At 41.5% G+C, this 15,229-nt stretch overlaps 1 protein-coding gene across 3 annotated transcripts in view; it reads left to right on the plus strand.

Moving 5' to 3' along the window:
• Positions 1-3,148: 3,148 nt before the first annotated feature.
• The window catches only part of LOC126293481 (platelet endothelial aggregation receptor 1), an 800,502-nt gene continuing 788,421 nt past the window's right edge, over positions 3,149-15,229 (plus strand). For all 3 annotated transcript variants that reach the window (XM_049986725.1, XM_049986726.1, XM_049986727.1), the window contains exon 1: positions 3,149-3,834. In XM_049986725.1, coding sequence (XP_049842682.1) covers positions 3,675-3,834 — 160 coding nt within the window. In that variant the 5' untranslated portion in view covers positions 3,149-3,674. The remainder of the gene's footprint in view (positions 3,835-15,229) is intronic.

Consider the following 15,229-nt stretch of genomic DNA (forward strand, 5'->3'; position numbering starts at 1 on the left):
GCAGCATGGAGAGCTGCATCAAACCAGTCTCTGGACTGAATACCACAACAACAACAACAACAATTAGAATGCTGCTATAGAATCTGAAATTGCGAGAACAATAAGCAAGGCTAAGGCTTAGAGAGAAGAGGAAAGAAGTGATGGAGAGAGGGGTGGGATAGAGGAGAACAAAGGGGAAAGGGGAGATGGAGAGAGACGGGAGGGAGATGGAGATTAGGGCGTATATCCGATTCCCGTAAACTTTGGAAACGTGTCCTTTTTAAGCAAATTGAGCCACAGCAAGAGCTATTTTATTATAAAAATAGCTTTATAGCACCTAAAAGGAGGACAATTGGTTCCATAACTATTTACTACTAAAAAACACTGGCCAGAACCCACGCACTGAGGGTTCTGTGCAAACTTAATTACGTACAGAGACAGTTCTTGCATTCCCCTCGAGGATCTGGACGATTTTTGCATGATATCGGTCTCGCTTTCGAGAAAGTTTTTATTTTAATTTGAGCAATTTTCTGATTCTTTTCCTCTACCTGTACTGTGAAAACTTTCTTCTTGCAAAATTTCACGATTCTATGTCAAGGACGAGTACTCATTACTAGAAGGACATTCTGTTAGCAAAGAGGTGAATGGCCTTTCAGATCATGATGCACAAATTTTAACTGTAAAAGATTTTTGTGCTGGAACACATGTTAAATATAATTATCAACTGTTTAGGAAAGCTGATCCAGTTGCTGTAGAGACCTTTTTGTAAACCTTATCAAGGAACAAGAGTGGCAAGATGTTTATAGTGCTGATACAGTAGGCGATAAATATAATGCTTTCCTCAAAACTTTTCTCGTGCTCTTTGAAAGCTGCTTTCCGTTAGAACGTTCAAAACAGAGTACTGGCACAAACAGGCAGCCTGGGTGGCTGACTAGAGGGATAAGAATATCTTGTAGAACAAAGTGGCAATTATATCAAAACGTTAGAAACAGTCAAAATCTAAATGCAGCAGCCCATTACAAGCAGTATTGTAAGGTGCTTAAAAATTTTATTAGGACAGCAAAAAGTATGTGGTATGCAGATAGAATAACTAAGTCTCAGGATAAAATTAAAACCGTATGGTCGGTCGTAAAGGAAGTGACTGGTCTGCAGAGACAGGTCGAGGATGTAGAATTAGTGCGTAGTGGGAATGTCCGTGTTACTGATAAGTCGCATATATGTACAGTATTTAATAATCACTTTCTGAATATAGCAGGTGAACTAAATAGAAACGTAGTCCCAACAGGGAATCGTATAGCACTCTTAGAAAAAAGTGTTTCGAGACTGTTACCTGAAATGCTCCTCCATGATACTGACAAGAGGAAGAATGAGAATTCAATCACTGTAGACCAAGAACTCTCATGGATATGACGGGGTATCTAGCAGAATACTGACGTATTGTTCTATGAATGTTAGCCCAGTACTTAGCCATATCTGTAATTTTTCCTTTAGGAGGGGTCGATTTCCTGACCGATTAAAGTACTCGGTAGTGAAACCACTTTATAAAAAGGGAGACAGGGATAATGCTGACAATTTTAGACCTATTTCTATGCCATCGGTGTTTGCTAAAGTTATCGAGAGGCTTGTATGTACAAGGTTACTGGAGCATCTAAATTCACATAATTTGCTGTTATATGTACAGTTTGGTTTTAGAAATGGTTTAACAACTGAAAATGCTATATTCTCTTTTCTCTGTGAGGTTTTGGACGGATTAAATAAAAGGTTGCGAACGCTAGGTGTTTTCTTTGATTCAACGAAGACTTTTGACTGTGTTGACCACAAGATATTACATGCGTATATTAAGGGAATCTTCATCCACAAAGCAGGCTTATCACATTCACACAGTTCAATACTGTTCTATCCTGATTAAATTGAGCTTAACTTAAATTCCATGCGGCAGTGAAGCAATTTCGAAGTCTCGGTGCGACGAAAATTGTCAGTCGACCTCCTGAAAACATTTGTAATAATTATTAACTTTCGATGATCACAGGGGGAGACCGGGGATCTGCTGGTAAGACCGTGTTAGCCTATTTATTTAAAGTAACTGGATATCTTGAGCGTACAAAACGGCAGGTTCGTCCAGTGTAAATCAGACGTTCCCCACTGATCCCGTGCAACACAGCGTAGTAAGCAGACACTGTCAGTTATAATCAGTTAAATAATACGTGAACACACTTACTTTAGTTTAGTTCGTGTATTAAATTCCTTCTCATACAGAATCTCATCAAGATGGCGACTATCTCAACAATACATACATATACATCCTCCTTCTTTCACGGCTAATCGGCAAGATCCGAATCCATCTTTTCATAAGAGAAAACATAGATAGCAGAAAAGCTAATCCATGGAGTAAATGGAAGCTCCAAGGAATAATACTGCTTGAAACTACTTTGCATTGATAATCATCGTATATTAAAGTTTAGGAATGGGTAAGGTAAGAAGAGATATTTCGAGATATGTACTGAGTTATATAATTTATAAAATTTCTGAAAATATCGCGGAGATACCGCTGCAAGAGACGTGACAGGTAGAAAAACAGTGAGGTTAAGTGGTTATGGTACTTAGTAACCACTCAACCTCACATATTTATTTACGCTGTATTTCATCGTTTGGAGGGTAGTTATTTTCACATAGGGCGCTTCTAACACTGTTTCTCTACCGTAGGGCAACAACACACCACAAATACTTAGCCACAGTGGAATAATAAAAATCGTAAACGGGCGATAGTGTAAAGTGTATGTTGAAAATCTTGTGAACAGCCGACTGATGATGAACTTGCCAGTTCGAAACCGGTAACGGCGCTATTTACCTGCATAAATAGCAGTATTAATAGTGGCTGGTTGCTGTTTTCTTCTCTGTAAGAATTAACCTACATTAAAATTTACCCAACTTCCCTCCCTCGTCGCTTTCGGCGCAGCCTCCGCGGCCGTAATCCCATCCGCAGACGGGCTCCGCATAGCTGCGCCGCGCTGGACACAACAGACCCAGAGTTCCGCTCCCCACTCTCCCTTCCGCCCCTCCCCTTCCCCTCTCGCCGCCCCCCACCCTGCCTCCCTCCCCTCCCCCCCCCCTCCCCGTGAGTCATCGACGCGCGCTGCAGTGCTGCGAGCCCACAGTCTGCACGCTGGAATCTCCCGGTGCAGCAGCGGCAGCGGCGCTCACCACTCGGCCAGGACGACCACGACGTCGACGCCGCCCCGCCGGCCACTCGTCGCGGGGATCCCTCACCCCCCCACTATCGCCCGACGCGTCGCTGTACTTGCCCCCACCGACACCACCCCACACATGCGGCGAATCCGTCTAGCGGCGAGATAAGCGGGCGAAAACAACGAAAATATTGCCGAAAACAGAGAAGCCACCCCCCTGTGCCGCAGAAGGGGGTGAAAACTGCCACCCGCCGGCAGGGATGTGACGACCGCCGGAACACCCCCACGTAGAAAAATCCCGCGGGCAGCAGCCTTTTGTTTCCGCATTTTTCTTTTCCGTTCGCTTCGTTCCGCCGCACAGTAGTTCGTTTACAATTCCTCCCTATTCTCATCCATGTTGTCCACCAGCTTAAATCGCTAGCCTCTTCATACTTTGCCTCCCCTCACTTTCCTCCCGGTATACCGTTTGCAACAGCGAGCTTTTTTTTTTTTTTAAAGAAAGTAAAAAACATGGGGGGAAGACGTCCGGCGCCGAATAGGCGCTACGGAAGCCACGCATCACGGTGGCTGACCCTCCACGGGCCGTTGTGGTTGACTGCGATGGTTGCCGCTGCACTGGTTGGCCACGTGGCGGGAGCTGAGGTGTCCGTCTCCACGGCGGCCGAGAATGGTGAGTCACCACCGGTCGACGTCAGAATCTCCACTGTCGCCTCACTTTCACGCTTGGCTCTCCGCTAGGGAACTAGTTCCTAGAGCGGCATGGTGTTGCCTGTTCGCTTTGCATGGCACGTCCTCTGTTCGCCACAAAACGATCAAGATACTTCCTTCCCCGCGCTGTTTATCCAATAAAAGCACTGCGTCCTAGTCGCTGAAGGGTGAGAACGAATTCCACACCATCAGATATTCCGACTTTTATAGTACGCTACACGGCCAGTCAAATTGGCAACAGTTGAAGTAAGTTTCACGATTACAGCCCCAAACAGACTTAATAAATTTAACTAATGGAAGACATCCTACACAAAAAGCAGTGTTTACGGTATATAACGTCCATAGTTGCTTTACAGTTATTTAAGCTAGGTAGGACGTCAAACGGGCCGACTTGCAGCAGGAGAGGCACCACACGACATTTTAATTTCCACTGTCTATACTTCTACAAATAAATTCATAAAACTTTGTCAACACGACCAGGAAGGATTCGCGATTCAAACTCTTAGCAATGTAACTTCAAAAGTATAACAAAATAACTTTTTTTGCATGTGAAATTTCATGATTTTTTCACTTACTATTGGCTGCATTTGTTGCTATAGGTACACTTCTCTTCAGAAGTAAGAGAGATTCTACGATGAATTTTTAGCAGCATACAAACCATACTTACAGGTGTATGAAACTCCAGAATTTATTTAATTAATTAAAAAATAAATGAGCTGTTACATTTTAAATTTCATGTTTAGAAAAAACTCAAATTTAATGGTTTAATATCTCAATTTTTAGCACAGTTTGTAATACATTTGGAAAATTCTAGAGTTTCATACACCTGTAAGTATGCTGTGCAAAATTCATAGAAGAATCTCCCTTACTCATGAAGAAAAGTGTACCTATAGCAACGAATGCAGCCATTAGTAAGAGAAAAAAAGATGACATTTCAAATGTAAAAAATATATATTTTTGTTATATTTTTGAACTTCCACTGCTATGAGCGTGAATCCTGAACTCTTCCTGGTCATGCTGACAAAGTTTTATGAATTTATTTGTAAAAGTATAGACAGTGGAAATTAAAATGTCCTGTGGTGCCTCTCCTGCTCCAAGTCGGTCCCTTGAGGTACTTAAATTCCGTCTGTGCAACTAAAAAAAAAAAATTAAAAAAAGAACGCGTATTTGTATCACCACACGCATTCCGCTTTCTTGATGTATCATGTCGTCAGCGTTCTGCAATGAAACATATTTAAAATTTGCTTTGCCTTAGACATTTAAAAGCAATTCTTCGCGAAAGATACTGAGGTGTGATTGTTTTAACTCAAGGCATTTTACGTCCGATTTGTCCTAACGTCAGCAAGTGACGCCCGCTTGTTAATTTTTGAGGTGTTCCTTCGTCTGGCAAGGTGTTTGTTTGTGGCGTTACTCGTTTGCTGACGTGAAATGCAGACAGACGCCAACGCAGCAAACAAAAAGTGAGAGTATACAAAAGCACCAGTATCAAAGGTAGGAACACATGAAATGTGCTAGCAGACTTAACTGTAAGCGAAAATCGGGCGTAAAATGCAGCAAGTGAAAAGAAAATCGTACCTCAGTGTCTTTTGTAACGACCTGTTTTTAGATCTAGAAAGTAAACCGAAATTGTAAACATGACCACTGACGGTGTTTTACATAAGTAAAAGCAAACGCGCATGCTCATATAAACGAGCATTTGGACTGGTGGAATTTAAATAGCTTTAAACCTTTATTTTATTGGAACAAAACAGGTTTAGACCTTCTTGATCACTATCAAGTGCCTGAATACAGAAAAACAAGCGTTAATGCAAAAGTTTATTTCATCTGTTGTATAGAAAAATTAACAAATATATCGAATAACTCACAGAGCAAGAGCGACTTACATTACAAACCATCAAGTGCGTCCAACGTAGTCAAATCTCTGAAAAACAGACATTATCAAAAAGCATGAGTGCAAAAGTGGTAGAAAACAGAAAACTTTATAACATGAAAGTACCAACCGTAATTCGTAATTGGTCTGTATGTGGCTCATGTTACGAATTGTGATGTATGTTTCCTGTTATACAGTTTTACGACTTTAGATTCGAGTAATTCGTGAATAATGATGGTTGAGATATTTGACTTTGCGGACGCACCTGGTGGTTTGTAGGGAAGAGTGTTACCTTAATACGTTTCCTTATTGCATTTTTAAATAATGGCATTCAATTTTTGTGTGCTGCAGTCGTTTTTCGAAATTACGAGAAATACTCCGGAAAATTTAGTGTTTTCGGAATTTGAAAACATGTTTCGAGGTACAGTATGGGCAAGTACCTAAAAACAAACATCCAACAAATTTAAAAGCGCTGTAATCGAAACAGTATTGTCAAAATTGTATTCAACAGTCGATGTTACATTGTTACTCTACTACACACCAGTGAAATCGAATTAAGCAAAAGTATTTTGAAATAGTAGCTATTGACACATACATAAATTTTCATATTCATGACTGGTGACAACTACTGAAGATATTACAGAAACTCACTTCATCTGCAAATATCACGTGTGCCACGGTAAAAGACCGCCATCTGTTCGTGTGTACAACAAAGTGCGCTACCGACAACGTATGGCTTAACCATCCACATGTTTTAAAAAACATATAGGATTTTATTCGTCATAAAGATATGTACCTGGAGAATTAACGGTATACTGTAAATAGCTTTAACATATTATATAGCACTTAAATGTGGTGAACGCTGAATATTTACAAACTCTGCATGAAACACAACCTCATGTTTCAAAACAACAAACATTTTAGAAAATGGCGCATACTGCTTCTGGCTGCCTGAAGCGCGCATTCCTTCATTTGATTCTCAAATCAATCTCTAGACTGAAGTAGACCCCAAAACACATCGTGAGTTCCTATGTACACTATCGTCTAGGTACAACACTTTCCCCTACTGTAACTGGTCCTTATTCTGTCAGTAATTTGATATAAGTCTATTCGTTACTTTTCTCGCACAAAAGCCAAAAAGAGGTTTTCTACTCGTGAATATTTTTCTGTATTCAGGCACTTGATAATGACTAAGAAATAGGTTTTCTGAGTACAGTTTATTATATTTTTCCAGAACGTTTTTCACTTGAGATAACTGGAATACTGAGCACTTCGCATTAGGGAAATTTAAAGATACAGTCTGTTAAATGACACTGTTACATACGTAAAGGCGAATATTGCTGATCCTTTATATTTTATGAAAGATTGCATAACACTCGATCTTTACTTTCCTTTCGTACTATTGAATAATTTTGATCTTAGATCATTTGTCAAGCACCTATTTACGTTTGCTAGCTGCCTGAGCATCAAAACTCGCGTGACTTGGCAATTTTTGCCATCGCAGATTGTTTATGATCGATCATCTAAATACGTGAAATAAATGGTTGTAGCACCGTCGTAACATGCATTGTGAAGTACTTATTTTTATTTTTTGATGGTGACTAATTTCGCACACCTGTGCCAATTTTCAATCTACCTGTGCAGTAAGTATGCAAATACAGGCGCTAGCCCAATTATAGAAACTGCCCCTGCAGTAATAAAAGCTGTATATGGCCGACTTAACAACAACAAAATAAACCAGAGTTCTCTAAAGTGCGTCATACGTGGTGTATTTTGCTCTTGCTAAGTCGGCCATATACGGCTTTTATTATCGCAGGGGCAGTTTCTATAATTGGGCTGTCGCCTAAATTTGTCACACTCACTGCACGGATGGTTTCAAAATGGACACAGATATCTGAAATTAGTTACCACCAAGAAATAAAAAAATAGAGACCTCTCAAAGTAGCTTACAGTACGACGGAGCTACAACCATTTATTTCCATTATAAGACAAGCTGCGGACCTATTTTCCCCCTACATCATGCTGCAAGTTCGTAACTAGATAAGTGTCTACGTAGCACGATAAAGAATCTGTGTAAAAACTGAGACAGTTGCATGCGGTGTGGAATCTCCCATCAGGTGGGGACCCAGGTGCAAAGAAAATCGTTCTTCGTGTTTATTTGAAATAGTTTAATGTAACTGTATAAGGTCGCAGCCTTATTTAATTTCCTCCAAGATAAATGAAAGGCTAAAAAATTTATTAATGCTGTTAGTGTTCCTACGTAACAAAACAAATATGCGAATATGGATATGAATTTTTGCTAGGGAAACGTTTGCTTTCGTTCCCATTGATCCAACATTTTACGTGCTTGATGTCGGCAATGACCGAAGCTTCTTCCAAATAACGCCAATCTCTTCCGTTCAGATAACTGTTTCGTACGGTCCTGGAACAATCAGTCGCTTTGTTACGTCAGTTACCTTCATGACTATGCTGTCGAATGAATACCTGCACGGCAGGATAAATGCAGGTAATAGGGGATGAATGCTTTGTGTTTGTAAAGCTTGCGTTCTCACAGATTTGTATCAATCATTGTTTAGGCTTCGACTGAGTACTGTTCAGTTGCATCTCTTGCTTTCATTCCGTCAATGATACAGTTGCAGTGGATTAACGTATGAGGAGGTGGACAATACGCTCCTCGCGTAAGACAGTCCGTGCTGCGTCACTATAGAGTTTCGACAGTAAATCAGTGATTGCCGGAAAGTACTCGTTACAGCTAGTGTGCTTCACGAACACTAAAAGTAACGTCCAACAGACCGAAGTCATGCTGAAGGATGTTATATAGATATATCAAGTATATTACACTACTGGCCATTAAAATTTCTAAACGTGTATTCATTGGACAAATATATTATACTAGAACTGACATGTGATTACATTTTCGCGCAATTTGGGTGCATCGATCCTGAGAAATCAGTACCCAGAACAACCACCTCTGGCCGTAACAACGGCCTTGATACGCCTGGGCATTGAGTCAAACAGAGCTTGGATGGCGTGTACAGGTACAGCTGCCCATGCAGCTTCAACACCATACCACAGTTCATCGAGAGTAGTGACTGTCGTATTGTGACGAGCCAGTTGCTCGGCCACCATTGCCCAGACGTTTTCAGTTGGTGAGAGATCTGGAGAATGTGATGGCCAGAGCAGCAGTCGAACATTTTCTGTATCCAGAAAGGACCGTACAGGACCTGTAACATGTGGTCGTGCATTATCCTGCTGAAATGTAGGGTTTCGCAGGCATCGAGTGAAGGGTAGAGCCACGGGTCGTAACACATCTGAAATGTAACGTCCACTGTTCAAAGTGCCGTCAATGCGAACAAGAGGTGACCGAGACGTGTAACCAATGGCACCCCATACCACAACGCCGGGTGATATCGCCAGTATGGCGATGACGAACACACACTTCCAATGTGCGTTCAACGCGATGTCGCCAAACACGGATGCTACCATCATGATGCTGTAAACAGAACCTGGATTCATCCGAAAAAATGGCGTTTTGCCATTCGTGCACCCATGTTCGTCGTTGAGTACACCATCGCAGGCGCTCCTGTCTGTGATGCAGCGTCAAGGGTAACCGTAGCCATGTTCTCCGAGCAGATGGTTGTTGTCTTGCAAACGTCCCCTTCTGTTGACTCAGAGATCCAGACGTGGCTGCACGATCCGTTTCAGCCATGCGGATAAGATGCCTGTCATCTCGACTGCTAGTGATACGAGGCCTTTGGGCTCCAGCACGGCGTTCCGTATTACCCTCATGAACCCACCGATTCCGTATTCTACTAACAGTTATTGGAACTCGACCAACGGGAGCAGCAATGTCGCGATACGATAAACCGCAATCGCGATAGGCTACAATCCGACCTTTATCAAAGGCAGAAACGTGATGGCACGCATTTCTCCTCCTTACACGAGGCATCACAACAACGTTTCACCAGGCAACCGCTGTTTGTGTATGAGAAATCGGTTGGAAACTTTCCTCATGTCAGCACCTTGTACGTGTCGCCACCGGCGGCAACCTCGTGTGAATGCTCTGAAAAGTTAATCATTTGCATATCACAGCATCTTCTTCGTCCCGGTTAAATTTCACGTCTGTAGCACGTCATCTTCGTGGTGTAGCAATTTTAATGACCAGTAGTGTAATTTACCTCAGCACATAGTTTGCATTTTGTGTTAATTTTATACTGTTGCGGAACATTCGTACAATGGATAGCTCAAAGAAAGAATCTGTCTTTACAGATGATTTACTCGAACTATATGAAAACAACTGCCGCTAATAGTAGCCACATGGTTAGAGGCGCCATGTCACGGGTTCGCGGCCTCTCCCGCCGGAAGTTCGAGTCCTCCCTCGGGCATGTGTGTGTGTGTGTGTGTGTGTGTGTGTGTGTGTGTGTGTGTGTGTGTGTGTGTGTGTGTGTGTGTTGTTCTTAGCATAAGTTAGTTTAAATACTGTGTAAGGCTTGGGACCGATGACCTCAGCAATTTGGTCCCTTAGAAATTCACACACATTTGAACATTTTTTGAAAACAACTGCAACTCTGCTCCCATTCCCGAGCTCTTATATTCTTAGAAATACAAGTTCTTTGAAAGTATTGTTCAACAAAGTCATGTTGAGTTACAATTAAAGTTGGTTGTTTCATAAGAAGTTACAGTTACAGTTACAGTCTAGTATGTAATAAATGACTGACTATAAGAAAGCTATTTCTAAAATTGCTGTTTAAATTTAGTATAAAAATTCTGCTTGAGAAATGTGACTTAATAGAAAAAAATTAATATCTTTTTAATTACAACAGGAATTTAGATACTAAGATAATTTGGAGTACTTTACATAACATGGGGATAGCTATAGGGGTTCAACGTTTTATACACTTCGTATACAATGCTCTTGATACAATACAGAGCACCAAAAGTTATATTTTAACGTTTGGTATGCTCTGAAATGTGTATCGTATAATACGTATAATCGTGGTACCGAATACTTCATATAAGGGTCCCGAGAGCATGTCTTGTCACATGGTGCAGTTGAGTGGACACGGGAACACGATGGTTAGTTTCCCCTCCTGTGCCATCCTCTTCATCTCAGAGTAGCACTTTCACACTACGTCCTTCATTATTTGTTAGATGTGTTCCAGACTCTGTCTTCCCTAGAGTTCTTACCCTGTACAGCTCCATCTGGTACGAAGGAAGTCATTCCCTGAATTCCTAACACATGTCCTACCATCCTGTCCCTTCATCTTGTCAGTCTTTTCCATTTATTCCTTTCATCACCTCCGCATTTCTTACCTATCAGCCCATGTAATTTTCAGAATTCTTCTGTACACCACATTTCAAATGCTTCGATTCTCTTCTGTTATGCCGGCCGGTGTGGCCAAGCGGCTCTAGGCGCTTCAGTCTGGAACCGAGCGACCGGTACGAGCATGGATGTGTGTGAAGACTACGTAGAAAAACAGGACATGAACAAGATATGTTGATCGATATTGTCACCAAATTCTGACTCTTAACAATAAATATGTTCTGAGTAATAAATGTGGGGCATTACTTTCTTTTTCTTTTCTTGGTCATCAGTCTACTGACTGGTTTGATGCGGCCCGCCACGAATTCCTTTCCTGTGCTAACCTCTTCATCTCAGAGTTACATTTGCAACCTACGTCCTCAATTATTTGCTTGACGTATTCCAATCTCTGTCTTCCTCTACAGTTTTTGCCCTCTACAGCTCCCTCTAGTACCATGGAAGTCATTCCCCCATGTCTTAGCAGATGTCCTATCATCCTGTCCCTTCTCCTGATCAGTGTTTTCCACATATTCCTTTCCTCTCCGATTCTGCGTAGAACCTCCTCATTCCTTACCTTATCAGTCCACCTAATTTTCAACCTTCGTCTATAGCACCACATCTCAAATGCTTCGATTCTCTTCTGTTCCGGTTTTCCTACAGTCCCTGTTTCACTACCATAGAATGCTGTACTCCAGACGTACATCCTCAGAAATTTCTTCCTCAAATTAAGGCCGGTATTTGATATTAGTAGACTTCTCTTGGCCAGAAATGCCTTTTTTGCCATAGCAAGTCTGCTTTTGATGTCCTCCTTGCTCCGTCCGTCATTGGTTATTTTACTGCCTAGGTAGCAGAATTCCTTAACTTCATTGACTTCGTGACCATCAATCCTGATGTTAAGTTTCTCGCTGTTCTTATTTCTACTACTTCTCATTACCTTCGTCTTTCTCCGATTTACTCTCAAACCATACTGTATACTCATTAGACTGTTCATTCCGTTCAGCAGATCATTTAATTCTTCTTCACTTTTACTCAGGATAGCAATGTCATCAGCGAATCGTATCATTGATATCCTTTCACCTTGTATTATAATTCCACTCCTGAACCTTTCTTTTATTTCCATCATTGCTTCCTCGATGTACAGATTGAAGAGTAGGGGCGAAAGGCTACAGCCTTGTCTTACTCCCTTCTTAATACGAGCACTTCGTTCTTGATCGTCCACTCTTATTATTCCCTCTTGGTTGTTGTACATATTGTATATGCCTCGTCTCTCCCTATAGCTTACCCCTACTTTTTTCAGAATCTCGAACAGCTTGCACCATTTTATATTGTCGAACGCTTTTTCCAGGTCGACAAATCCTATGAACGTGTCTTGATTTTTCTTTAGCCTTGCTTCCATTATTAGCCGTAACGTCAGAATTGCCTCTCTCGTGCCTTTACTTTTCCTAAAGCCAAACTGATCGTCACCTAGCGCATTCTCAATTTTCTTTTCCATTCTTCTGTATATTATTCTTGTAAGCAGCTTCGATCCATGAGGTGTTAAGATGATTGTGCGATAATTCTCGCACTTGTCAGCTCTTGCCGTCTTCGGAATTGTGTGGATGATGCTTTTCAGAAAGTCACATGGTATATCGCCAGACTCATATATTCTACACACCAACGTGAATAGTCGTTTTGTTGCCACTTCCCCAAATGATTTTAGAAATTCTGATGGAATGTTATCTATCCCTTCTGCCTTATTTGACCGTAAGTCCTCCAAAGCTCTTTTAAATTCCGATTCTAAATCGACTCCTGTTTCTTCTTCTATCACATCAGACAAATCTTCACCCTTATAGAGGCTTTCATGTATTCTTTCCACCTATCTGCTCTCTCCTCTGCATTTAACAGTGGGATTCCCGTTGCAGTCTTAATTTTACCACCGTTGCTTTTAATATCACCAAAGGTTGTTTTGACTTTCCTATATTCTGAGTCTGTCCTTCCGACAATCATATCTTTCTCGATGTCTTCACATTTTCCCTGCTGCCATTTCGTCTTAGCTTCCCTGCACTTCCTATTTATTTCATTCCTCAGCGACTTGTATTTCTGTATTCCTGATTTTCCCGGAATATGTTTGTACTTCCTCCTTTCATCAATCAACTAAAGTATTTCCTCTGTTGCCCATGGTTTCTTCGCAGCTACCTTCTTTGTACCTATGTTTTCCTTCCCAACTTCTGTGATGGCCCTTTTTAGAGACGTCCATTCCTCTTCAACTGTGTTGCCTACTGCACTAATCCTTATTGCTGTATGTATAGCGTTAGAGAACCTCAAACGTATCTCGTCATTCCTTAGAACTTCCGTATCCCACTTCTTTGAGTATTGATTCTTCCTGACTAATGTCTTGAACTTCAGCCTACTCTTCATCACTACTATATTGTGATCTGAGTCTATATCTGCTCCTGGGTACACCTTAAAATCCAGTATCTGATTTGGGAATCTCTGTCTGACCATGATGTAATCTAATTGAAATCTTCCCGTATCTCCCGGCCTTTTCCAAGTATACCTCCTCCTCTTGTGATTATTGAACAGGGTATTCGCTATTACTAGCTGAAACTTGTTACAGAACTCAATTAGTCTTTCTCCTCTTTCATTCCTTGTCCCAAGCCCATATTCTCCTGTTACGATTTCTTCTACTCCTTCCCCTACAACTGCATTCCAGTCGCCCATGACTATTAGATTTTCGTCCCCCTTTACATACTGCATTACCCTTTCAATATCCTCATACACTTTCTCTATCTGTTCATCTTCAGCTTGCGACGTCGGCATGTATACCTGAACTACCGTTGTCGATGTTGGTCTGCTGTCGATTCTGATTAGAACAACCCGGTCACTGAACTGTTCACAGTAACACACCCTCTGCCCTACCTTCCTATTCATAACGAATCCTACACCTGTTATACCATTTTCTGCTGCTGTTGATATTACCCGATACTCATCTGACGAGAAATCCTTGTCTTCCTTCCACTTCAATTCACTGACCACTACTATATCTAGATTGAGCCTTTGCATTTCCCTTTTCAGATTTTCTAGTTTCCCTACCACGTTCAAGCTTCTGACATTCCACGCCGCGACTCGTAGAACATTATACTTTCGTTGATTATTCAATCTTTTTCTCATGGTAATCTCCTCCTTGGCAGTCCCCTCCCGGAGATCCGAATGGGGGACTATTCCGGAATTTTTTGCCAATGGAGAGATCATCATGACACTTCTTCAACTACAGGCCACATGTCATGTGGATACACGTTACGTGTCTTTAATGCAGTTAGGTTTACGTAGTTCGAAGTTCTAGGGGACTGATGACCGCAGATGTTAAGTGCCATATTGCTCAGAGCCGTTTGAACCATCTTCTGGTTTTCCCACTGTCCATGTCTCACTACCATACAATGCCGTGCTTCAAACGTACACTCTGATATATTTCTTATTCAAATTATCGCCTATGTTTGATACTTGCTCTTGCGCTTGCTCTTTGCCAGTGCTAATCTGCTTCTGACGTCCTCCTTGCTCCGTTCATGATTTCTTATTCTGCTGCCTAATTGGTAGGATCTTTAACTTCATCTACTTCGTGAACGTAATCCTGATGTTAAGTTTCTCGCTGTTCGTATTTCTGCTACTTACGTCTTTGTTCGCCTTGCAGTCAATCCGTATTCTGTGCTCGTTAGACTGTTCATTCTTCATTGAGGATTGCAATTTCATCAGCGAACCGTATTACTGATATCCTTTCTCCTTAAATTTTAAGTTCACTCCTGAACTTCTCTTTTATATCCATTATTGCTTCTTTGATGTAAAGATTGAAGAATAGAGGTGAAGAACTGCATTCCTGTGTTACACACTTTTTAATCCGAGCGCTTCGTTCGTGGTCTTCCTCGCTTATTAACCCCTCTTGTCTCATGTACGCGTTGTATGTTATCCGTCTCTGCCTAAATCTTAGGGGACTAATGACCACAGCAGTTGAGTCCCATAGTGCTCAGAGCCATTTGAGCCTAAATCTTACTACTACTTTCCTCAGAACTTCGAACATCCTCCTGTACCATTTGTCGAAGACTTTTTCCGGGTCAACAAATCCTATGAAACTGTCTTGATTTTTTCTTTATTGTTGCTCCCATTATCAGTCGCAACGTCAAAGTTGACTCTGTGGGGCGTTTACCTTTCCTA

The sequence above is a fragment of the Schistocerca gregaria genome, chromosome 10, assembly GCF_023897955.1.
Source record: "Schistocerca gregaria isolate iqSchGreg1 chromosome 10, iqSchGreg1.2, whole genome shotgun sequence".
NCBI classification, from domain to species: domain Eukaryota; kingdom Metazoa; phylum Arthropoda; class Insecta; order Orthoptera; family Acrididae; genus Schistocerca; species Schistocerca gregaria.